This window comes from Phascolarctos cinereus, unplaced genomic scaffold (assembly GCF_003287225.1).
Source record: "Phascolarctos cinereus isolate Bilbo 61053 unplaced genomic scaffold, phaCin_HiC Scaffold_9;HRSCAF=440, whole genome shotgun sequence".
Taxonomy (NCBI): Eukaryota; Metazoa; Chordata; class Mammalia; order Diprotodontia; family Phascolarctidae; genus Phascolarctos; species Phascolarctos cinereus.
Genome location: NW_027556402.1, coordinates 15,789,820 through 15,816,610, shown reverse-complemented (window position 1 = coordinate 15,816,610; position 26,791 = coordinate 15,789,820). Strand labels below are relative to the sequence as shown.

General features: G+C 43.4%; 1 protein-coding gene across 17 annotated transcripts in view; it reads right to left on the bottom strand.

Annotated features, from left to right (window-relative positions):
• Positions 1-26,791, bottom strand: part of RUFY3 (RUN and FYVE domain containing 3) — a 128,636-nt gene that overhangs the window by 77,638 nt on the left and 24,207 nt on the right. For 5 of the 17 annotated variants that reach the window (XM_020988511.2, XM_020988509.2, XM_020988510.2 and 2 more), the window contains one exon: positions 3,771-3,824. The exons of the other annotated variants lie outside the window; for them this stretch is intronic. In XM_020988511.2, coding sequence (XP_020844170.1) covers positions 3,771-3,824 — 54 coding nt within the window. The remainder of the gene's footprint in view (positions 1-3,770; positions 3,825-26,791) is intronic. 17 annotated transcript variants of the gene reach the window in all.

Here is a 26,791-nt window from a genome sequence, read left to right as displayed (position 1 = left end):
AATTTAATTTAAAAAAAGAAACAGGTTTTGTTAAACAAATCTCATTTTTTTTTTGACAGGATCACTAAATCAGTAGAAAAGGGTAAATTTGTGGATAAAGTTTGCCTAGATTTTTGCAAAGCATTTGAAAACACCTCAAATTATTCTTGTGAAAAAGATGGAGAGTCGTGGGCTAGACAATAATACAATGAAATGGATTTCGACCTGGTTGGATAGTCAATCTCAAAAGTCGCTGTTAACATGGAAGGTCTCCAGTGGAATACTCCAGGTATCTGTATTTTGCTTTGCATTCTTTTCATTTTTAATCCGTGACTTGGAAAAAGGCATGGATATTAAGCACATGAAATGTTGAGGGGACACAAGGGTGGGAAGATTAGCTAGTCTACTGACAGAGTCAGGAACCCCAATAGTCTAGGAACTTGGACAGAATCCACTAAGATGAAATTCAATAGGGCTATATAATACATAATATTTAATAGGGCTATTTATATTTGCGTGTTAAAAAATTAATTTGGCCAGTACAAGATGAGGGAGTTATGGTTAGACAGGCGGCTCTTTGGGAAATAACTTGGGGATTTTAATATGAACAGCAAACTCCACTGAGTCAGCAGTGAGATGTGACTGTCACACATGTCAACGCAATCCTAGGCTACGTTAAGAGGGAGCCAAGTGTCTTCAAGTATCTGAAGGGCTCTTGCGTGGAAAGGAAATTAGATTCTGTGTGGCCACAGGGGAGACAACTGGGAGCAATGAAGTCTTAAAGAGAGCAATTTAAGGGGCAGCTAGGTGGTGCAGTGGATAGAGCACTGGCCCTGAAGGCAGTAGGACCTGAGTTCAAATCTGGCCTCAGACCAAATACTTGATACTTACTAGCTGTGTGACTCTAGGCAAGTCACTTAACCCAGTTTGCCTAAAAATAAAAAAATTAAAAATTAAAAAAGAGAGCCATTTAGGCTAAGGCTATCTGGAAACAGAACAGGTTACCTCAAGAGGTGGTGAGTTCCATGGGTAAAAAAGAAAACTGAGAACTAAAGAGGTGCCAATCTCCTGGGGAAACAACTACCCAAATTAAGGTACATAAGTGTAATGGAACATTACTGTGCCATAAGAAATGACGAAACAGGTGGTTTTGGAGAAAACTGGGAGGAGCTATATGAACTGATGCAGAGTAAAGCGAGCAGAACCAGAACAATTTATACATTATAAAGAAAAACAACTTTGAAAGACTTGAGAAGAACTCTAACCAATACAATGACAACACAGAACTCTAGAAGCCTAACAATAAAGCATGCTACCTGCCCTCCCTAAAAGACAGGTGATGGGACTCAAGATACAGAACAAGACATACCGTGCATGAATCTGTATTGCTTGACTATGCATATTTGTATGAGGATTTTTCCCTTTGTTTAGTTGGGAGGGGAAGGAAGAAGAAATAAATGCTGGTGAATCAAAATGAATTGAATTTTTAATAAGGAGAGATGGTGGGTTTGTCCTCCTTGTAGTTTTCCAAGCCGAGGCTTGGAAAGCCACTGTACTGGTTATGTTACTGTCAGGACTCCTCTTGTGCATAGGCTGGACTAAGATGGCCATTGACTGGTGTCCTTTCTAACTCTCAAAGTCTGTGAAGTTATCTAGTTCATTCCCCTTTTTTTTTAGGGTAAGGAAACTGAGGTCCAAAGCAGCTAAACTACTTGCTCAAGATCATATAACTAGGAAATGGCAGAATTGAGGACCCAGTACTTTCAAATCCAGGACTATTCCCACTGTATCACACACCATACCTACTTTGGTGATTTGTACATGCAACGACCTTCTTAGTAGATGAAAAGTAAGTAAAAAATATCCAATAATGGATTCTTTGGGCTTTTAGAGAATCCCCCCTTTTTTAAAAAAACAAAACGAAACAATTTTTCCATCAAAGCAATTTTGGTCACTTTTTTATTATATTAAAACAAGAGATTAAGCTTAGAAAAAAATTAGTCAATCTATCCTATTTTGCCTTTATGAAACATAGTAACTGGTCACTTTAACATTTCATAAAGAATAGCTCTCAAGAGAAGATACACAGAAAGTTACTGACATGAAGGAAGACATGGAATGGGAGGCCCTGTGGTCAGCTGAGATATTTGATTAAACAGGACGTTCAGTCAAGTGTGCTCTAGATCTAATCCTCCTACTGGTGACCAAGCAGATAAGCAGTTCTAGACAGCCCGAGAAGCATCAACATGGTAGCTGTCTTAAAGGAGCTGACAATCTAGAGGAGGAGACAAAGTTTAACACACATAAGACTAGGAAGTAATTAAATACTCAGTTGTCAGGTAGTGATAACAGCAATAATTTGTTGTTTTTGTTCAGTTGTTTCAGTCATGTTTGACTCTTCATGACCCCTATTAGGGTTTTCTTGGTAAAGATACTAAAGTGGTTTGCCATTTCCTTCTCCAGCTCATTTTACAAATAAGGAAACTGAGGCAAACAGAGTTATGTGACTTGCCCAGGGTCACACAGCTAGTACATGTCTGAGGCCGGATTTGAACTTAGGAAGATGAGTCTTCCTGATTCGGGCTCGGCACTCTTATCTACTGTACCACACTACAGTGTCTTACATTATTTCATTTGATCCTCATAACAACCCTTTGAGGCCAACAATCACCATTTCATAGATAAGGAAACGGAGGCAGAGAATAACTAAGTGGTTTGCCTGGGGCGACAAAGCTAGTGTGTTTCTGAATCAGAATTTGAACTCAGGTCTTACTGACTCCAAGCCCAGTGCTGTATCCAGTAAGCCACCTAACTGTTCATCCAAAAAGGCTTCCAAAAAGAAGAGATCCCCATGGCCTAGAATAGGAGAGATGGTTTAATGGCGAACATGGAAGTTAGGCTGGGCCTTGAAAGATGGACAGGATGTGGATGGGGGAAGGGCGATGGGAAGGCATGCCGGATGGGGCAAACAGCACAAACTAGACAAATGATGGGCATGAACACTGCACGTGTGGAAAGACCAGCTTGATTGGAGCAGAGGATTTGTGCTGGGGCATCTTTAGAGGAAAGGCTGCCAGGGCAGAGCAACAAAGCCAGAGGTGGAGTTGAACTCCAGGTATCTCGTTTCTCTGTACCTCTTAGTGTCTGGACGGAAATTAAATTTCAAGATTTCTCAGGTGTTTTGAGTTCCCTTTCCTATGTCACCCAAATGCCAGGATTTACATTTCTGGAGGATAGGGCCTTCCTTCTTCCATTCTGTCTCTGTACTGTTACTACTTATCTCGCCATTTACGGGCCCAGCACATAATTATCTACTTGAATTGCTTGATAAAAAATATGTTTTTTACTTGGGTGATGAACAGATTTGCCAATTAGGATCACAGATGGAGGGCTAGGAAGGATCTCCAGAGATTGTCGGTCTAACCTCGTTTTACAAAGTGACTTGCTTAAAGTCACACAGGTGATCATGGTCCGAGGAGAAAAGGGCTAGAGAAAAATTGGAAGGAGGTGGTTTCATCTTAGGTTCCGGAAACAGCCCCCTTTTAGGATGGGATTTGGGCAAACGTTCAAAGAGAGAGAGATACTTCCCACAGGCCTCAAGGCCCCTCTTGGAAGCAGGGGCCCAAAGAGAAGACCAGACAGGTTAGGTGAGGACCCTGTGACCCAATCAGGCCGGCGGCGTGTGTCAACAGCTCTACTACCACTGGGAAGCAACGACCAAGGTGAGCACAGGACGCCCTCCACTAGAAAGGGAAAACAACAGCTGGAGAGATGTTGGCTGCGGCACGCACCTTCTGGATCGCCACGTATTTGCTCCACCAACTCTGTCAAATCCTCCCAAGAGTCTTTGCAAACGGCAAAAAGAAAGGAAAAGAAAGATAAAATGTCATGCAAGCCGGGATCCAAAGAAAATTGCTTTAAAGAAAGAAAAAAACTGAAACTGGAAGAAAGATTCTCAGGACTCACAATTCATTCTATGCCCCAATCACCAAGTGTCTTATAAAGGGCTGAAAGCTTAATTTAAGGAGTCACACAGATCTAGCAATTAAGGTTAGTACAGCTGTATATTCTGCATCTCAGCTACATGTTTTTAATTCACAGGTTAATAAAAGAAAGGCTGCACATTTCTCCTAACGAGAAAAATCAGAACAGACTACTATGTTTGTTTGGTTTAATATCGTCCTGTTAATTTAGAAGCATAAGATAGCACAACCTTGATTTTTGGAATCATCACTCTCAGTGATACCAGAGAGGTGGAAAAATACAGGCAACATGGCTTTGGTGCTCGGGCCCAGAACTGGAAAATGGGAAACCCCAGGCCAAGCCCCCCCAAAACCAACACACATTCCCGCCTTCTTATCCCACCAAAACAAAACAATAGATAAGAAAAGACAACATGTTTTAGAGGCAAAATACAGGCTTTCTCATCCATCAGTCTACTTTACAGTGTCTTATATTAATAATTAAATGAGACATTTGTAAAAGTGCTTAGCATAGTAGCTGGCATAGAGTAGGTAGGCTCTAAGTGAATACTGATTTTCTTCCCTTCCTTAATTCATAATCTTCTGTTAACCAAAGAACAGTCTTTCCAGTTTAAATAAGGCTAGAGAAGGACATTTCATTTATTACTGCTTTGGCATATAAAGTGTTCAGTGCCACAAAAGAACAGGTCTAAAGACAAGAAAGCTATTTATTTGCTCCCAAGATGCAAAATAATCTAATAGCTAAAATTAATAGAGTGCTTACAGTGTACTGTGTGCCAGGCAGTGTGCTAACAGCTCACCAATTATCTCACTTGATCTTCGAAACAGCCTTGGGGGTGGGTGCTATTATTATCCCCATTTCATAGCTAAGGAAACTGAGGCAAACAGAGATTAACTGACTTGCCTAGGGTCTCACATGTAGTAAGTGACATTTGAACTCGGGTCTTCCTGACTTCAGGCCCTGATGCCCCCGTACCACCGGTTCTTATGCTCTTTTGTACCCTGGACCACTCTGGCTATCTGGGGAATCTACAGACCTCTTCTCAGAATACTGCATAAATGCATAAAATATATATCTACATATGTCTCTACATCTATCTATCTATGCAATACTGGATGTTCCTAAAGTCTTAGTACAGTTTTAAGTGCTAAGATTAAAGCCTCACTAAGACTTTTGAGATGCCCTGTATATATGCATAAATGCATAAAATAAAATGCAGAGGCATTACAGAGAAAGCCAGTCAAGAGTGAAAGCCGGTTATCAAAATAAAAAATAAGTTAATCACCCCCGATTACTGGTTCTTCACCACCTCTGATGAAAAAGAAACTAGCCACCACAGCGTAAGTGATCATGTTAATTCTTAAAGGCCACATACTGTCCTTGTGAACATTGTGAATTCTGCTTTGATAGATTTTCCCAGAACAAAGGGGAAGTTTCTAGAATAAAAAATAGAAAACAAAGGGTTAAAAAAAAGGGAAGCAACTCCTCCAACACTGGTCAAGCTGGGGGTCCTGGGCCAGGAATGGGGCAGGCCTTGTCTTGTTACTCAGCGGTCATTTTGCTGAAAAAGCTTTTTCTTTCTTTTAAACTCTTTTGCTAAAGGGGTTGGGGAAAGGACATATTTGGACACGAAAGTAATGGAAGAAGGAAAGACAAGTGTGTACGTGTGTGTGTGTGTGTGTGTGTGTGTGTGTGTGTGTGTGTGTATTTTTTTAACAAACTGCTTAAACAAACAATGATATGAGTCTTGCTCAACCACCAGCGCTGGAAGAGGGAGGTAACAAGTCACTCAACTTTTCAGGGCTTCAGTGGAAGTCACAGGGAAGGTACTAATCTGCCTCAGCAGCAGGAGCTCCCCAGACCAAGGAGATCAATCACAGGCCTAGCGCCTCTCCCAATACTTCACTAACCTGGAGGTCCTGCTCTTAGGACAGGGGTCAAAGCATTCTAGAGAATACGAAAATAAAATAAATTCTAAGTTCAGATTAAAACTGGTGTGAGAGGGTCCTATGGTATAGAATACAGTACTTCAGAAAGTGTCTATTTGGGGGAAAGGCACAGTTCAGACTGAGAGGGCAAGCAAGGGTGGGGGCACCTATCACACACGGCCACTAAGGCTTTTGCGACTGCCACACTCCCGGAACCACTGGTTTAGTAGGCAGAGCACAAGACTTCAACTCAGAAGAGTAGAATTTATTCCTCTCTCAATCAAGAAAACTTATTTCACTGTGCAGAATTTTCCTCCTAGCTACTGCAGCAATGATCATGCTGTTTGCTTATCTGCACAGTTTTTAAAAAGTACTTTCCTATGCAGGCACTCCTTAGGATGTTGCAATAATTAACAAGTACGCTCCTGGCAAATAATTAAGTTACGATGCCAAGTCATTCTGAGCCGCCTCTTCTCCCCTTCCTCATGTCAGCCCCCCTTCTCTTCATCTTTACAACAGTATCTGGCGCAGAAGGGGCCAGGCCCTCTACTTGGAGGTGGGGTCCCCCACCCCCATCTCTCCCAGCCATACCCTTCATCCTTCTACTCTTTATTTTCTCCTGGGCTCCTGGTTCAAGCCACCTTCATCTTGTGGGGAAGGTGTTGTTTGCCCTTAGCTCTCAAAGAGGACCAATGATATCAGGAGGTAATGCCACGACTTGCAAGTGAATTGGACTTAAGAGAGGCAGGGCTGTGCAAAGTCACCAGCTCTACTCTCTCCTCTGGAGCCATCTGGGCCCAGTGGCAAGATACAGATCAGGACGACTGGCGACGGCCTCGATGCGGTGGCAGACGTTGGCCTTTTTAAGCTAAGTTCTCAGTTTGACAGAGGCACACTCTCACTTCCTTGACCCGTGCCATCCATCCATTCCCTCAAGCTAGCGTCCCCCATCTTTCTACGTTCACAGGCTGTAAGGATGAACTGAGATAACACATAAAACATGAAAGCCATCTGTAAAATGGGATAATAATAGCACCTACTTCCCCGGGTTGTTGTAAGGCTAAGATGAGATAATATTTGTAAAAAGAGCTTTGCAAACTATACCACACTCTCTAAATGTTAGCTATCCTAATGGCTGGTGTTACTATCATTCATCCCTTTCGCAGTCCAGCTCCTTAGAAACGCTTCGATTCTTGCTGCCTCTATTTCACTTCCTTTGAACTAACTTGTCGACCCTTGACAATCTGGCCCCTGACCTCACCACTCAAATGAAACTGCTCTCCACGAAATAGATGGATCTCACATCCGTCTCTATCTGGATGACGCCTCAATCTATACGTCCGTCTCTGGTCTCCTGTTCTCCAGATGCACCCTCACATGCCTGGACAGGGCTATCCTGCAAGGACTTCCAACACGGCGAGTTCCACCCCTCTCCCAAGCTTCCTCTTTTCTGCTGAGGGATCTAACATCTTTCCAGTCCCCAGGGTTCCTAACTGTGGAATCAAACCTAACCCCTCCTCCAGCCGGATCCCACACCCAAAGCCCTCCTGAGGGCCTTCTGGGCTCCTACAACACTCACCACCATCCTCTTCTCTTTCTGCTCACGCAGCCACCGCCCTGGTTCTGACCCTCACCTCCTCTTGCCTAATCTAATGCCATCGCTTGCTCCTCGCCCACGCTCTCCCCTTGCCAATACAACCTCCACGCCCAGCTGCCAGAGCGATTTTTCCAAAGCCCAAGTCTGAACATGTCACTCTCTTCACTCGATAAACTCCAAAGGCTTCCAACTGTGTTCAGGGTCAAATACAAAGTCTGGCACTGAGATCCCTTCACAGCCTGGCTCCAACCTACCCTTTTCCCATGCTTATCCAAATTACTGCCCTTCACGCTCTCTAGAGCCCAAACTGGGCTTCCTCACACACTGCAGCCCATCTCCATGAGAGGACCCAGGTTGGACCCCCTTGCCATCTGCCCCTTCTTTACCTCTGCCTCCTGGAAGCCCTGGTTTTCTGCAACACGTAACTCAGACTTCACCTTCCATGTGAGAATTGCGCTAATTCCTGCACTTGCTGGTGCCTTCCCCCACTCCCTGTCCCAATTATCTTGTAGCTGATGTATTTTTACATACACGCGCATCTGTGTTTCTGTCTCCCTCACAGCGCGCGAGGTCCTGGAGGTCAGAGACTGGTCTTTCTAACCCCAGAGCCCTGCAGAGTGCCTGACACATAGTAGGCCCGTCTCAAATGCCGGCTGACTGAGTCTTGCTAGGCCTGGTGCGTGAAGGGTTTTAACTGCTCTACTTACAAAGTAAAATCACCATCTAACATTTCCCCAACATGTTTGGTGGGGAACACTTAGTATGCATCTCCTGAAATCTTAAGTGATAAGAAAAAGAATATTTACTAGGAAACGTCTCATATGGCCAATTCTCTCTGAGGGTAGGAAAGAGGATGTAGCACAAATAAATTAAAATGGTTTAATTGAAACATCATTTAAGAAGACAACGATTTTAGCAGACCAACTGACCTTCTGATTTGTTTTACTTTTTTGGGAGGGAAGAAGGGAGTAGGGCAGGGAAACGGACCTGTGATTTCATTGTCCCAGGAAATGCCCAATGAATAAAAATTCCCACTAGTGATGAAGGCTGTCCTTTCTCTCCAACTTTTAATATTAATGCTGCCTGGGGGCTGCGGGTTAAGTGAGTGGTCAAGGGGCACACAGCCAATATGTGTCACAGGCAGAACTTGAACCCAGGTCTTCCTGGCAATGAGACCAGCTTCTCTATCTGCCTCCCATGTTTTATTGAAGCTTTATTAATTTTTTTAAAAATTCTTACATGAACACTTAATCACACATAGTGGAAGAAAGCAGTCTAAGAGTTGGTAAAGCTGCCTGGATTAGGATTAAATCTAAAAGCTATGGGTAATTTAGTAATGGGTGGAGGGACAGATCATTTTGTTTCTTGTAGGGAAGTGTAGATGAGGAGATTTCCCGTCAATGCACATCAGGAGTGTGCTGTATCAGACAGCTTGAGCCCTCTTCCTGATCAGCTCTCCATCTGCTGGGCCAATTCCCCCACAAACCAATGCAGCTGGAACAGCTGCTTAAGAAGATAACAGCACAACACGAATGGTCATTCCCAGGATGGAGCTAAACAGACGTAATAAGGTGGCTGAATCGAATTGGATGCCAATCAGACAATTATGTGTCAATTTCATGGTATCGATGCCCACTTTGAGCATCATGATCCCTAAGGAAGAAATCCACCTTTTGGTAGTCCAAAGAGCCAGGAATACAAGAAAAACCTAATTTCCTTTTTCTGGACAGGGCTATAAGACTGGCAAATTAGGGGACTGCTAAATTGTTTATCTAGATTTTAACAAGGCATTCAGTCTCTTTTCATGGCATTCCTGTGGATGAAGAGATACAACAATTAGGCGGATTGTGAACTGGCTGAAAGAGTGGTCAGTAACAGGTTAATGTTGACTCAGAAGGAGGTCTCCAGGAGAGTGTCTGGATCCTAGGTTATTTAAATATCTAATAATGATAAAGACATCAATGGTATACACACAACATTTTCAGATGGCACAAAGCTGGGAGGGATAGCTAACCAACCAGATGACAAAGGTCAAGATCCCAAAATATCATGACAGGCCACAGTCCTGGGCTGAAGCTAATGAGAACTTCAACAGGGCTACTGGGATAGAAAAAGAAATTCAACTTCACAAGTAAAAAATGGGGCACACCATTAGGTGTTCATATGAAAAAGATCTGGGGTTTTCAGTGGCAAGCTCAATAGGAATCATCAGTGTAATATGAAATCCAAGGAAGCTACATGAAGAGAGGCAGAGTGTCCCAGGACCAGTGAGATGATCACTCCACTGTATTCTGTCCTGTTCAGTACACCTTTAGACTACTACGTTCAGCTCTGGGGAGGGCAATAAGCTGAATGTGAAACCAAGACGGTGAAGGGTACCATGCCATGTATTTAGGTTGGACAAGAATAGCCTTGGTGGAGATATGGGTAGCTGTGTCCCAAGTACTTGAAAGGAAACTTCATGGAAATGGGGTTATATTTGTTCTCTTTGGCCCTGGGTAAAGAAGCAAGGGCAAATGGTTGGTAGTGCCAAGGAAGCAAATTTAAGCTTGAGGTAAGAAGGAACTCTCAGACTACCGGAGCTCTCAAAAAGGGGCCCTGCTGCCTCCTGACATAAGACACCCCCCCCCCATTAGGGATCAAGGAAAGGCTGCCCACTTGGATTCGAATTCAAGCTGGACCAAATGGGCTTGAGGGCAAAACTAACTCTACAATTCTGTAACAACCTCATTAAAAACAGACCAAGTGACACCTTCTGTGGTCCTAAAAGACTGGCATCGGATTTCAAAACAGAAGCCTGGAGCCCACAAACCACTGCAAAAGTCTGTGCCCAGTAAAATCAGCACTCTTACTTTGCAGGATGACCACGCACCAAACTGTCTTAACATGAAGGAAAGGGGGGTCAGGGAAGTGCTACTACAAGGTACCCTAAAACAAGGACTAGCTCTGGGTTCACATCACACCTTTCCAGTCTTCCTACTCCTTACTCACCACCCCCACCCACTCAAGAACTCTGAGATCCAGTGGCCCAGGCCTCCCTACTGCTCTTCACACAAGATTCTCCATCTCCTGCCTCCAGACATTTTCCCTGGCTGTGCTCCCTGTCTGGACTGCTCTCCCTTTTCATTTTGCCTCCTATCCTCCACTTCCTCAAGCCTCAGCTCAAATGCCACCTTTTACAGGAAGCCCTTCCCAACACTCATTAATTCTCATGCCTTTTCTCTGTTGATCATGTCCAATGTATCATATATAGCTTGTTTGTAGATGGTTGTTTACATGTTGTCTCCTCAATTAGACTATAAGCTCCTTAAGGGCAGGAATTGTCTTTTGCCTTTCTTTGTATCCCCAGAATTTACACAGTGCCTGGCATGTAGTAGGTGCTTTAAGGCTTATTGACTGACTGACAGACCTATGATCCTTACAACCTGTCTCATCTTAATCACGTCCCTTTTACAGCTGAAAAAGAAAGAGGTTGGTCTAAGCTGAGGCCTCCTTCCAGCCTGGGACCCATGATACTCTTAATGAAGATTCAACAGGCTAGTGTGAAGCACCTGCTTTTACTTACCCCCACCCCCACTCCTTACTGGTTCTAGGAATAAAATAAAATAATAAGAAAGGAAACAAGCATTTATTAAGCTCCTACTGTGTGCTAAGGACTTTAATAAATATTAGCTCATTTCAACCTCACAACCACCCCGAGAGGTAGGTGTAATTATTATTCCCATTTCATAGCTGAAGAAAACTGGGGTTCAGAGACAAAAATCTAGTGACTTCTACCTCATCACCACTCTCCTCTCTGACTGAAGGATGGGCCATGAACTCCAAGCCGCCATTTTGAGGAGAGCTCAGCTCAGCTCAGCCATCTCCTCATTTCTCACCGGGCTGTTTTACTTGGGGGCTCCTGCATCAAGTACCGACTTCAGCTTCCTTTTGGTGTTATCCCCCATTCGACTGTAGGCTTCTGGAGGGGTGGAATGTCTTTTTTCATTTGTCTCTCCAACAGAGTAGGGCCTTAATGTTTATTGACTACTAATAATATATAAAATGCATAATAATCATAAAATAAAGCACTTACTAAGTGTCAGGCACAGTGCTAAGCTGTTTACAATTATTATCTCATTTGATCCTCACAAGTTATATGCAAACTGAGGCAAACAGGGTTAAGTGACTTGCCCCGGGTCACGCAGCTAGTAAGTGTCCGAGTCCAGATCTAAACTCAGGTCTTCCACTCCAGGCTACTGCTCTATCCGCTGCGCCATCTAGCTGGCAGTACAGAAAAACTAAAAATGTATGTACTGAATTGAAGCTGCTTTCACATTTTAGAATCATTGTCTGATGACAGTTTGTGACAAATCCTAATTTTTCTCCTTTGGGCTTCTCCCAACATCATAAGATCCAGAAAATACTACATTTTCTGATCCGGACTTCACAAAGTTTGTGCTAAGTCCCTGGTGGTACACTTAGACATGCAAGAGAAACAATAAATCCTATAATTAGGTGAACTCAGAATTTCAAATGCTGAAGAAATGAGTGTACCCAATAATCAGATCTGGATTTCCACAAACTGGATATCCCTGCCAATATCATAGTTGGTACCGACAGACCACAATTTATAGAGTGAAGGAAAAATATCAATATTAACACCAAAGGGAAAAAAATAAAGGCACTATAAATAACATTAACACCTGCAGCAGCTGAACTGCTCAAAACAATGCTAGCGACACATAACATAACCAGGAATAGGAAATGCCACAAGAGGCTGTGCAGCGGCAGCCCAGGCTCGGGCTGGGGTCAGTTCTTGCGGGCAGCGAGCCCGGGCCAGGCCAGGCCCTGGCCTCTGGCCAGTGCCATCCCAGTAGCACCCTGGGCGAGGTAGCCCGAAGCGAAGCAGGCCGAGCCGTGGCGGGCTCCGGGGCTTTGGGGCCTAGCGCTCCTGGTACTGTGGGGCTCCGGCTGCTTCCCGCTGACATCGGAGCCCACGGCAGAGGCCGCCGGGCGCGACTCCGGGGCCGGGCCGGCAGTGGCAAGGCACAGGATGTGAACGGGGGGGGGTAAAGAGAGAAGACCTGACAACTTTGATATCAATCTTTTTTTTTTAAATCAAGTAAATGCCCATTTGAGGTCTGAGCCTGGTCTTTGCCTCTTTCTGACAGAGAAGGGGGGCACCCGTTCAATTCAATCCAGCCAATAATTATGGGCTAGCTCTTCATCCAGGGCACTCCCACCAACGGAGGCTGTCCCCTACGGCTCTGCCCTGGTCCTTCTCCCGCTATTTCACTTGGAGAGTTCATCAGCTCCCATGGATTCAATGATCATCTCTATGCTGAAGATTCTCAAAATCTACTTTGCCAGACTTAATTGTAGTCTATTTCCAATTGCCTTTTAAACATTCTAAACTGGATATCTCACAATCACCTTTAAAAAAAATGTCCAAAATTCAATTCATATTTCCCAAGCCTTTTCTTCTTCCTAACTTTTTTGTTTGTTTGTTTTTGGTGAGGCAATCGGGGTTAAGTGACTTGCCCAGGGTCACGCAACTAGTGTCAAGTGTCTGAGGGCAGTTTTGAACTCAGGTCTTCCTGACTCCAAGGCTGGAGCTCTATTCACCCCACCACCTTGCTGCCTCCTTAACGTCTATAACACAGTGGACGGCACCACCATCGTCCCAGTGACACAGGCTTCCAAGCTAGCAGTCAACCTCTTACTCCGCCCCCATCCTACATCCAATCAGCTGCCAAATCCTGTTAATTCTACCTTCACGACATCTCTTATCCATGTCCTCTTCTTCCTGACATTGCCACCAACCCCCATTTTCTCATCATTTCAACAGCCTCTTGGTGAGGCCCCTGCCTCCAGCCTCACCCCATTCCGGGCCACCTTTCAAACCCATCTTCTTCAAGTGACCACGTCAACATGTTCCTTATAAAACTCCAATGGCTCCCTACTACCTCCATGATCAATACAAAATTATACATTTGGCTTTTAGAGCCTTCTATAATCTGAACCACTCATACCTTTCTGGTCTTCTGAGTATGTCCTCTAAGATACAGCGACATGAACCTCCTTGCTGTTCCTCACACAAAACCCTCCATCTCCAGACGCCGGTCATCTCCACTGGCTGTCCCCCCATGCTTGGGATTCTCTCCCTCCTCAACCCTCAAGTCCCAACACAAACCCTGCCTTTACAAGAGGTCTTTCCCAGGCCTCCTTCGTCTTAGTAGCTTCCTTCTAACTTATCCTGTCTGGATCACGTTTATATAGATATACAAGTTTATATAGATGTACAAGTGTCATAGAAGACCGCCATGAAAACTGGAAGGGGGAGTTTTCTGTGGTTTGCATAAAAGATAGCAAGGCTCCTAATAACTGACCATGGGGTCTCCTGTTACAGCTCCCATTCTCTTTGGGCTGCAACCTAACTTCACAGAAGTGGTGCTGTCATTAACATTCTGGGTTCTGATATGCAAGAGATGAGTTTCAATCCCACTGGCTAAGTGAGTGACTTTGGGCAAGTCACTCAACTCCCCAGGCCTCTGTTTCTTCATTTGTAAAAGGGGACCACCAAGGGCCCTCCCAGCTCTCAATCCATGGTCAACTTTTCCAAAGGAAGAGGCTGGGGGCCATTCTAAGGGCTCCCTCCTTCCAGGGAGCCTCCAGCCCAAGTGGCAATGAGGAACAAATGTCTCACCTCAAAAATACCAGTGACACACAAGCTGTGTCCCAGCTGGAGAGAGTGACACAACTTACAGTTACCAAATGGAATGGTCTTTTTTTAAGGAACACGACTGGCTTTAACTCAATGTGGGTGACTGTGGCCAAAACCCAGTGACTAAAGTTAGGAATGATGGAAGCGGGGATAAAGGGGGAGCCTGACCTCCATATTGCTCCAGGATTTATACAGCATTCAACATAAATTATTGTGGTTGCTCTTCGGTCACGTCCAACTCTTGGCGACCCCATCTGGGGTTTTCTTGGCAACAATACTGGAGTGGTTGGCCATTTCCTTACTTTACAGATGAGGAAACAGAAGCAAACAGGGTTAAATGACTTGTCCAGGGTCACGCTGTTAAAAAAGTGTCTGAGGCCAGGTTTGAACTCAGGAAGATGAGCCTTCCTGACTTCCTGACTTCAGCCCTCTAGCCACTGCACCACCAAGCTGCTCCGTACATCATTTGGTATTTATTAAAAACATGAATTTTCAAAGCATTCTACATGCATCATTTCATTTGGCACTTATAAAAATGCCATGAGCCAAGCACCACAAGTACTAGCTTAGGAACGAGGCAGCTGAGGCTGAGAAGGCGTGCATGATTCTCACTGGGTCACCTAACAAGTTTCTGAGCTGGCTCTTCCTGATGGCAGGTCCAGCATCTCATCCACTATGCGAAGATGCTCCTGAAAACAAATTACACTTGTACATACTAGCTTCCCTTCAAAAAGTAAAATTCAAGAAAAAGGACAACTACAATAAATCTGCCAGTGTGTCTTTCCATGTGTGCTTCTAAGACTACACACTAAATAATAAGAAGTGAAATATGGAAATGTGTTTTGCATGGCTGCTCGTGTATAATCAGTATCAAACTGCTTGCCTTGTCAAGGCTGGGGGAGGTGAGAAAGGAAGGAAAAGAATTTGGAACTCAAAACTTTTAAAAAATGTTACAAATTGTTTTTACACATAGTTAGAAAAAATAAAATTTTTAAATAAAAAAATAAGAAGCTAGTATTTACATAGCACTTTAACACTTGCAAAGTGTTTTACAATACTATCTCATTTGATCCTTACCACAAACCCTAGGAGGTGAGTGTGGTTACTGAGCCCATTTTATAGATGAAGAAATTAAGGCTGAAAGAGGTTCTAGGGTCACAGAGCTAGTAAGTGTCTGAGGCCACATACAAACTCATGTCTTCCTGATCCCAGATTCAGAGCTCTAGCTACTACTCGTCAACCTAGCTGCCTTTAGTTTAGAAACTAAAAGGATTCTGTTAGGTTCCACAGAAGACCAAACATTCAAAGTCTCAAGTGCTAGACTTAGCCATGAGCCATCTTTTATACATACATTTTTAAATGAGATGCTTCTCTGGGATGGGAAAGAGAAAGGATAATGGGAAATATGTTTAAAAAAAACACCCAGAGACATCAATGAAAAAACTCATGCTTTTTTAAAAAAAATCATTTAAAAAAAACCCCTCACTTCTCAGAAAAAGTAAATGGCAGAAGGAAGGTGGAACCATCTTGAAATGCTTGTAAAAGAAAGGTATGGGCAGGGCAGAAGGCAGTTAGCCAAAGGAAGCAAAAAATGATGCTGCCAGCTTTCTATATGCCTATACCTCCTCAACCAATATACAAGCACGTGCTTGTACACCTGCATATGTGTGTGTGTGTGTGTGTATGTATGTCTCTATATATACGTCTCTCTCTCTCTATATATATATATGTATACATACCCACACACATATAGACAAAAATAAAACAGGCCCTGTTCTTAAGGACCTTACTTCACATTAAACAAACTGGCCCAATTCTGTGGTCATCTACTAAAAACATGCTTTGCTGCCTAAAGACAGATCCAGAGAAGCCATCATTTTTAATGAGAAAGTTAATAATGCCTCTTAAGACAAAGTCCCCTCATGGGGACTGCAGAACACAGACGACCTACTTAGCTGGAGAAATTGTGTGGATATTGAGGGCTTTTTAAAAGCAGTCCAAGATCCCTGCTGGCTGGCCCTGTTTTGACTTAGAAAACCAAAGATTAACATTATCTATGTTGTACTCTATTTTTATTTATTTTGTTAAACATTTCTCAATCATATTTTAATCTGGTTTGAACATCTGTCTTAAAAATTAAATTACAAAGACTGGAGGTTGACACCCCCCCACCCCAAAGGATGTAGAAAAGCACCATGCTGTAGCCTGAGATTTATGAAGAAGGAACAGTAAAGATTGGTTTAGTTCTAAGAAAAGTCCTCCTTTTTCCTATACACACAAAAGGCTGAAGACTGAAAGGAAGGGTCCAAGGACGGTACCAGGTTTTTCTTAAGAGGACAGATCAATTAAAAAGTATTAAAGGCAAAGTATTGGTGAGGCAGCAGCGTCAACGAGAAAACAGGGAGGAACTGGGAGTAAAGCTACTGGGTGCCAATTTTAAGTGTCTCTCTTCACAAATCACTGGAGCATGTCCTAAGAAGGGCTTTTTAAAGGGATGACGCATTCTGTTCATTTCAATGCTTTCAAGTGGGGATCCTCCAGAATCCTCCTGTGCCTGAGGCTTCCCATCCATTCCTAGGGCTTAGGTTAATGCTCCCAGGGGCAGCCAGGCCAGAGATGTCCCATGAAGACCCAGCACAGCAGCAGCACCAAAAAATGCTGCCCCTTAGGCTTTGCTAATGAAACAAGAGGCTCTGTTTGAAAGGCACTGGGGGGGGGGGGTCTGGCTACAATATAGTATAACTCCATTAGAAGTGCTAATCGCCTGAAATCAGAACCATTCTTACTGTAGATATTGTGGCCTGTGACCTTGAAATCCTCCTGCCCTGGCTGGCAGCCTCACTCACCTTGGGATGCTTAGGGAAGGTTAAAGGTGACTTTATCCAGCCCTACCCTCCTCAAGAAAACAATATTCCCGAGACACATGAAGAAAGAATCACGAGGATCTGTTTGCTCCCCGTTGCTTTTCCTCTTCCTCCCTTTCAATGAGGATTACCAAGACAGGGTTAGATCTGAATTGCTAAGGTATTCTCTCTCTCAAGAGTATGCAGCTCAAGGAACAAACAGCTATGTCAAAGCTGGCTTGAGGGGCAGCTAGGTGGCGCAGTGGATAGAGCACCGGCCCTGAAGTCAGGAGGACCCGAGTTCAAATTCGACCTCAGACCAAACACTAGACACTTACTACCTGCGTGACCCTGGGCAAGTCACTTAACCCCAAATGCCTAAAAAAGTTAAAAAAAAAAACTTGGCTTGGTTTCCCTCACTGGGCCAAATCACCACTCTGCCTTGGCTTCCCCATCCAGGAGGGGAGCAGTGATTTCAAGAATCCAGCTTTCGAGTGTAAATACCGCCACCCCATATCCCAAAGGCCAAGCGCTGGGTCTAGCTTCAAGAGAGTTCTGCACATGTAAAACAGCCACTGCAGGGGATTTGTTTTATTCACTGAGCATTTCCTTTAACAGTTCACTTAAAGCTTCCTCTAAATGGTGATGCCCCCTACAAAAGCTGGCCTGTTATGGCAGCCAGAAATTCTGGTTTGCACCTAACATCACAATGTCATCATGCTCTAGACTTTAATACATCTTTTTCAGGCTTATTTATCCAAACTCCTTCATTAAACTGGGAAAGTCTTTGAGAGCAAGGGCTGACTTTCAGAATCCAAAGATCTGGATTAGAAAAGACTCTAGTTCAGGAGTAGGGAACCTAGGGCCTTGAAACCACAGGTGAACTTATAGGTCCTCAGGTGCGGCCTTCTGAGTCCAAATTTTATAGAACAAATCCTTTTATTAAGGGAATTTGTTCGGTAAAGTTTGGATTCAGTCAAAAGGCCCCACTTGAGGACCTGGAGGGCAACACGTGCCCTCTGGGATGCAGGTCTCCCACCACTGCCTAGACCATCTCATTTTATAAAACAAGGAAATTGGCCTAGAAGGCTGAAAGTAGTTTATCCAAATTAACCCAAGTAATATCAGAACTAAATTGTATTGCAGGTCTTCTGACACTCTGTTTGGGACCACCTATGATGGACAGAAATTCCAAAGAAACAGATTTAAGCTCCAAGTCAGGAACAGCTACCTTCCTAATAATTAGAGCTGACCCCAAGTGGAATCAACTGCCTTCAGAGAGTAAGGGCTTCCCCGGCTTTGTAGGAGGGGCATCTCCACTCTATCATGTGTGGATTTCTTTTTGGTAGATGGTGGATTACCTATCTGCTGAGGTCTGAACTCTAAAATTCTGCGACTGTACTCTTTTCATGACATGTTCCTCACTGGTAAGACTCACCAAAATTTCCACCATGTTTGGAATCTTCAAGACACTGTTTACTATTCCCATTCACACCTTCACTCCTCTTTCTACCTACGTCAAACATGATATGACATGCTCGTGGTGGGCAGCGGCTCCATAATTAAACTGAATTCCGTCACCTATCAAAACATAATCTGTTAGAAATGGCACACATTTTGCATGCATCTCAACACAGGGATATTGGTGTCAACACCACTGACTTTATTCAATAGACAATGGTTTAAGCACATAATCAATTCAACACATAACATTTCCAAAGCCATTCCATATTTCTAATAGTAACAAAAAGCACGGAAGGTTTTTTGAGCAGGAGACAGACACAGAGGGCAGTGCAATCAGGAAGATTATACAGGGCATTAGTTCGAAAAATGAGTTAAAGGGAAGAGGCCAGAGTTATGGAGAACAGCTGGAGAGTCGGTCACTAAATAATCACAGCAAGAAACAATGAAGGCTTAGGATCGAACAGTATGGCAAAATGTTAGAGAGAAAGGAGCTGAAGACCATGCCAAGGTTTCAAGTGGAAGAAACTGGGGAAAAGATGGCATCATTCACCAGAAACAGAGCTGGGTGGGGGGGGGGAGGAAAATAAGAGGTTCAGTTTGAAGAATGCTGAGTTTAGGGCATTAGTGAGATGGCCAAGTATGGATATAGCCAAGGCGAAATAAAAGACTGAGGGTCACAGCCAGAAAGACCGAAGAGTCAGTTGACTACATTAAATGATAAGGCATTACCTAGTGAGTGGATGACAATTCCAAGATGGAAACTAGAAAGAAGGGGGCCAAGAAAAGAGCTTTTGGGAATGCCCACATTTAAGTAGCAGAATGAGGAAGTAGAAAAGGATGAATATGGTTACCTGACTGGTAACACTAAACTCCTTCCAACTTCTGAATGTAATAAAGAATACAAAAATACCCCTTTGTCTTTCAAAAACAAACACAATTACCATTACAGATACTGAGCTGTTTCAGGATTTCATTCTTTACAGCATCTTCCAGGAATTTGAAAAAAAAATTTACACAAACATTTTTTTTGCTCTCAACACACAAACTGCCAATTAAAATTAAAAGGCTAAGTGAGTTAGTAACTAAATCATGCTACTGAGGTTTCTGGTTTATCATTTGCTAACAAAAGATCATAGGGCAATAGGAGGAATAACTGAAAAGGCGTTTATTCAGCACTTACTATGTGCTAAGTTGGGAGGTGGGGGGAGATACACATAGAAAAGGAAGACAGTCTATACTCTCCAGGAGCTCACATTCTCATGGGGGAGATGATACAGCGGGTGTGGCTACAAGGCAGATGGTAAGGGCCCATGGTCCTTGGGTACAGTGAGAAAGCAGCCAGTCACGCCTCTTCTTTTAACATCATTTCCACTGATAACATGCTATCTATTTCTATTTGATGGTGGTGACTGTGGTCAGTGAGAATTCTTTTCTGGATCTTCAGTAGATGTGGTTGAAACACCTACCATTACTGCCAAGCCCCATCTCCATCAGGGTCCTGAACAATACTGCTACCACCCCCAGAACTGTTGGGTTTACCTGCCCATTGGTAGCAGTAGGTTTGTGGTGTCAAGGAAGGTGGGTCTCTTCTCCCCAGTCCCTTCAAATGATGGCTTCAGGGCCTGGGAGGCACTGCTCTTCCCAAGGCTCTTGGGCTATCTCCTCTGGGGTCTGGAGGAAGATGGTGCCAGTGGTTTGACTCACCTGGCATATACCACCCTCTCGGAGCATTTTGCTGCAGCTGGACTGGCTTGCCATCGGTAGGGATAGTCATCTAGTCCACCAATTCCCTCATTTTACAGATGAGGAAACTGAGGCCCAGAGGAATTAAGAGTCTTGAACAAGCAGTCAAGTGGTAGAGCCAGAATTTGAACCCAGGGCTTCTGATTCCAAAACCAAGGCTCTTTGCTCACTATACCAGTCCGACTCTCCAAGGCAAAGGAAGGGTCTAGAAAAACACCCAAAGCATCATTCACTATGGAACCTCATTTACGAGGATTTGTTTCTGCTCTTCCCCCAACCCTACATCATATCGACAAAATCTTACTCCATGGAATCGAAGAGAAAATCAGGGTCAAACTAGAAAAAAATTCACAAAAATCTTCCTAAAGACATCTACACAGCTTTATCTCAGCAACAATTTTACTACTGCAATTATTGTATGGCTCTTTAAAGACAAAAATTTTTTTTCACATTTATAAAAACAAACAATAATAACAACAAAATAATCATGGACTATTTGGTGGTGTCAGATTAAAATGTAATTTGGAAATATTTAACAAATCAAAATAAATAATGAAGATAAATAAAAATACATAAATATACAATAAAACATAAATAACATTACACTTTAAAACTAAATCAACATATTGTCCCAAGGGTCCTTATATAGGCCAATTAACAGCCCTCTCCTTTCTGAGTTTGACACCAGTGTTTCAGAGAACCACCAGATGTTATTTCTATCCTGAAATTATAATGTATTCTTATGTTTTAAAAAAAATTTTAAAAAGTTATATTACTCTTCTTACGGACACATTGTAATGAAATCTGTTTAATTAGGAACATACATACATAATGCTGTGATAAATAGGATCTAATTCAAATTTTACCTCTAAGGGGTATGAGCTTATACCAAGGAGGGACTTGGCCATTATGGATATAAAGTCCTAGGGAGAGATTGCCAGGACCCAAGGAGAAAAGGTTGGGATTTCACAGCTTCTAGCTGAAGGCTAGGGTTTGAGAAAGCAGGATCTGGGTAAGGTGATGGTGTCAAAGAGAACAGGGTTCGGAATGCAGGACCACGGTTTAAGACACAAAAATGATGGGGCACTTGAATCAGGGATGGAATGCCTCTAAAAGGGAATTTTTGCTTGAAGACTTGTAGATCTGATCAAAAGGGCTTTAACTTGAAAATGAAGCAGAAGAGAAAACCTTGCCCATAACAGTTTCTGAGCAAGATATCACATGGAACAGCAGGCCTGAGATGGAAGGAAACATGAGTGGAGGAGGCCAGGAATTCACAGAAGACAATATCCAGGAAAGGGGGTAATTATAATACTCATGGCCTCAGATTTCTATACGCATTCATGTATAGAATACAAATGCGTATAGAAATCTGAGGGCATGCGTACTATTAACATTAAAAGCACAAAACTGGTATAAAAAAAAAGTTGGTTATAAACCTGGTGAAAAAAAAAAAGATCTGATAAACTTTGTAAGAGAGACAAATATTACCTCATAATGCGACCTGGTACCATCAGACCCACACCTGTAACACTGCAATGGACAGCAGACTTTGTTCAAAAGGCGCAAATCAGAGAAAACGAACAGGACCATTATGTTGACGAGATATAAGGTCCAGTGTGGAAATCCAAGCCTCAGAACGGAGGAACTTGGAGGACAATTGAGTGAGGACCCACAGAGGGAGACAGAGAAGTGGCACTCTGCAGGGAGGGTAACTACAGAATGTCCCACCAGAAGGATTAGAATCAGGGCTAGATTCTAGGAGCAGATCGTAAAGTGTTAGTACTGGGTGAGCTGAACTATGGAACACCCATTGGAAATCTTTCTATGCTAAAAACAGCAGCTGAGGGGCAGCTAGGTGGCACAGCGGATAGAGCACTGGCCTTGAAGTCAGGAGGACCTGAGTTCAAATCCAGCCTCAGACCAAACACTTGGCACTAGCTGTGTGACCCTGAGCAAGTCACTTAACCCCAACTGCCTAAAAAAAATTAATAAAAATAAAAAAGTAAAATAAAAAAAGTAGCTGAGGAATCCCTGACCACTTCTCTTTGGCTGCTTCATCCTTCTTCAAGGAATGACCAGGGATATCTACTATTCCAGACCTGACCGGGACCGGTATAAAGACCAGTTGCGGTGGGAATCCTTGGATGTTGCAACAGATAAGAAAGGAAAAGCCAGGCAGAGTCTGATGTGCACCCTGGATTTGGGAAAAGGAAAATTGGAGATTGCAGTAGGTAAGAAAGGGAAAGCCAAGGCAGTCTGACTGCCCTCTAGAGCTGGGGGAAGCAGATTTCAGACAGGACTGCAAAGATCCCAAGGCGGACAATCCCATGCAGCATGTTAGCTCAGAGAATCACAGAATATTATTAACAATGGCCCTCAGAGGCCATCTACTTGAGCTGCTGACCTGACCAAGAATCCCTCAGGGGGCTTTTCAGTGAGGAGGAACTCAGTACTTCTCCTATGCAGCCCATAGTTATGTCCTCAGAGGCTAAACAGAAAACTTCTTCTTCTGGGATGGGACAACATTCTGAATACTTTAAAACAGCCATTATGGTTCACCCATCCTCCAACTTTACTCTGCACTACTAGACACAACATGACCTTGAACTTGAGATAGCTGGACCAGATGACCTCTGGTCATCCTTTTTTGGAATACCATGCTCTATTCTGGGTGCTGCATTTAGGAAGGGCACAACCAAGCTGGAGTGTGTCTAGAAGGTCACCGGAATGATGGGGGACTTGAAACACTCCATGAGGAAAAGTTAAAAGGAACTAGGGATATTTTACAAAAGGAAAAAATAAGATGTCAGGGCAGGACAGCACGAAGCAGTTATAGGGGGAGTGGGATAATGTTTGTTCTGTTTAGCCCCAGAAGACACGCTGGAGCAGTGGGCAGGCAACACAGAGAGGCAAGTCTGAGTAAGGTAACTCAATAATGATAACAGCACTTTAAAAACTATTTGCTGTTCTTTATAGTACCTCGTAAGGTAGATACTATTATTATTCCCATTTTAAAGATGAGAAAAATGAGGCTGAAAAGGATTAGATGATGTGCCCAAAGTCACCCAGTTAGTAGATGTCTGAGGCAGGACTAGTGTCTGAGGCAGACAAAGAAGTTTCACTGCCAGGCCAGAGGAAAAGGATGTACAAAGCCAGGAATCCATCTGAGTTGACACCAGCTAGGTCTCACTTCCACTCCCTGTCAGTAAATCAATAATCAATTCAGTTAAGTGCTTGCTACATGCCAGGCAATCAGTCCCTCCCCTCCTTAAGGCGCACAGTCCAACGTCCAGAAAACAAACAAACAAACAAACAACAGTTTAAATGGAAGGGAAGGCAGAGCGGGGATGTGAGAGCTAAGTCCTGGAGAAGGCTGGGGAAGTCGGGAGGCAAAGACAAGGAGTGTACAGGTTCTGAAGGACAGCCAAGAAAAAGCCAGGCGGGAGTGTTGTGTTCAAGGCACACAGTGGCTGGTAGAGCTGGGTTAGCCAGTGTGTGGAGGGAGTGAAGTGTAAAAAGATCAGACAGAGAGGAACGAGGCAGCCAAGTGGTAAAGGGCTTTAAATGCCAAATGGAGCATTTTATACTGATCATAGAGGCAACAGGGAGCCACTGGAGGTGAGTGAGGATGGGAGTGAACGCATTACCAACTGTACAGAAAGTGAGCCCACACAAAATTATCCCCAAGCTCCCTCATAGGAGGGGATTTCTCATTCATAATAGCAGCTTACCTCCACATAGCCCTGTAAGCCTAACAGTTTACCTACTTGTGAAGTATGGTTATTCCCACGGCACAAACGAGGATACGGAATAAATAGCAGCTCAGTGGTTCATAGGAAAGAATGATAGATTTGGAAGCCAAGAACCTGGGTTCAAATTCTGGCTTGGCTACCTGTCATTTGTGTGACTTTGGGCAAGTCATCTGATCTTTCTGGGACTCAGTTTCCCTGTCTGTAAAGTGAGGGGAGTGGACTAAGTCTTCCCCAAGGTCACACAATTAGCAAATGGTAAGTCTAAGGGTATGGTTAAAGTTTCACCAATTCCTCATCCTCTCTCCACTACATTCTAACTAAAGAAACCCCATCTCTTCCAGATGTATCAATGCAGCCCTGTTCATATCTTTCCCGACTAATCAATCAAATCTCTGTGCCAAGCTGGGTTCTCTAACACTAACTTTTAAAAATATAACACAGGGCAGCTTCATTCCAGCTGCCAGGGCTGAGCATAAGCCCACCCCAGCAACTACGACTGGCAAAAACTTTGAGAGAGCCCAAACGCACGGTTTAGGAATAGTGTTGGCCCAGCGAGAAAGGCAAAACACATGCTTACATCCAAATCCTCTAAATCCCATTCAATTGCCCCTTCCCTATAATATCTGCGCCATTTTTTGCTATTTCTGTTTTTTCTCTTTGTCATTCCCCTTCATTTCTGTGTTGTATATGAAATAAAGGCTTCCTTTCCTGTTATTTAATTGGGCAAAAATTCCAATTTCTCTGCTATGGTTCATGCTCTGAGGGTGCATCACCCTGCCCTACATATCATTTTCCATTCTCTTCACTTTCTTCTTCATCAGCTACTATTCCTGTAATTCAGAGCTCAGGCTATATGTAGTTTTGACATGTTCTTCCGGTAGCGGGGAGTGTTTCCACAGATCTGTCCATGAGAAATCAAATAGTACCACTGTGAACACATCACTTATATTGACTCTCCAATATAGTTTCCAAAGGCAAACAATGGTCACTAAATAAATAGTATTATGGCGTAAATATTCAATAATGACAGATGATTGCCTGATGAACCCAAAATCAGTCATCATTTGTTCCAATGAAGCCACTAAAACTTAAGAAGTCAGTGGGCAATCTGTTGAAAATACAATAAGAATATAAGCATTCAAAATGAAGCTGGGTTTTCAGGTCTCCTGAAAGCATGGTAGTGATAACAGCCTCAGATTTAGACTCAGAGGACCTGGGTTTGAATCCTGGAACTGCCCTTACTACCTTAGGCAAATTCACTTCATCTCTGGGCCTCAGTTTCTTTATCTGCAAAAAAAAGGTTGTTCGACTAGATCAGAGGTGTCATACAAGTGGCCCACAATACTCCCAGAATGCAACCTGAACCAGATTAAAATGTTGACTGGGAAATATTTAACAAAACAAATAAAATGTAGATAATATTACATTTTAAAACTAAGTCAATACGCAGCACATAGAGATCATAACTGACATGGCCCCTTAGGGGCCCAAGTTCCTATGACCCTGGCCTAGCTGCTCTTTGAAAGTCTCTGTAAGTTTGAAATCCTCCAACTCAATGAATCTGCACTTTGTGGCCTTCTGTAAGGGTCACCTTGGCCACTTTCCAAAAGCAAAGTTATTTGTTTCCCCAAATCTCTGGATACTGTGTCTGAAAAGTATCCTGAAATCTCATGGAATTTCAGAGTGGCTCTGAACAATTCTGACATTTCTGAGACTAGACCTACAAGGGCTTAAGATGATGAAGACGGGCTAATGACATGACAGCAAGGCACGTGTGAGATAGTGGAGATATTGCTGGTGCAATAAATAGACAGGAAAACAAGGGTTCAAGTCATCTGACTTCTTGAAGTTACAGTCAACTAAATTTAGTCCTGAATAGAAGAGTAAATGCCAACCTGCACTGGAAGCAGGTGTTTCCTCCCTCTGGGAATTCTTCACACCAAAAAAAACTCAAGTCTGCATTGTCCCCCCTCAAAAAAAAATTAGCCAATGACATTTTCCTCAAAAATGCCAAGTAGAGTTTGAGACACAGCAAAAAACCAGAGTGGACTAAGTAAGGGTGGTGCTCTGATTAGGGCTTCCCCTCTTATTTCTGTTCTGGCCTGGTAGGAATGATCCAAACATCCAAGGGAATAATGTTAGAAATGAATTTTGTACTTAGGGCAGCAAATCTTGTTTCCTGGTTTCTATTCTGTTAAGTGTGATTTGTAAAGAGATTAACAAAGGAAATTAAAATCAGTTTTTTACTTGAGGAGGGAGCCTTGGGGGGCAAAGGCTGGAGAACAGGAATACCTTGTGGTCTATAAAGGTTTCCAAAGAATGGGAAGCAGAAGGCAGAGGGGCCAGAGAGCTGGCTGGAAGCCAGGAAGCCAGGGTTCAAGTGCTGCCTGCAAGCAAGCACATTGGCCTCCAGGGCCAGGAAGAGCTGCACTGGAGTTCTGCAAGTCATTGAACCTCTCAGTGTTTAAGGGTCTTCTCTAACACTGTAACTTACAGAGGGAGTGCCAATCTGCACTGGTAAAGGGAGTTTCCCCTATCAATGAAATCGCCACTCCAGTCCCTATCCCTTCCAAAAGTTACATGCCCAAATAAACAAATCAGCGGTGACTTTCAACAAGGGGCATTTTTGGCTGAAATTATGGCAACTAATACCGATGAAAGGGAAATTCCTCAGAGGAACCCCTGGGGTTTGGTAATCGCTATCATGAATCGACCTTGACACATAAAAACATGATGTTTTTATTTTTTTTACCCCATCATTACTATATTCAATCTTCGATGTAATACTGCTT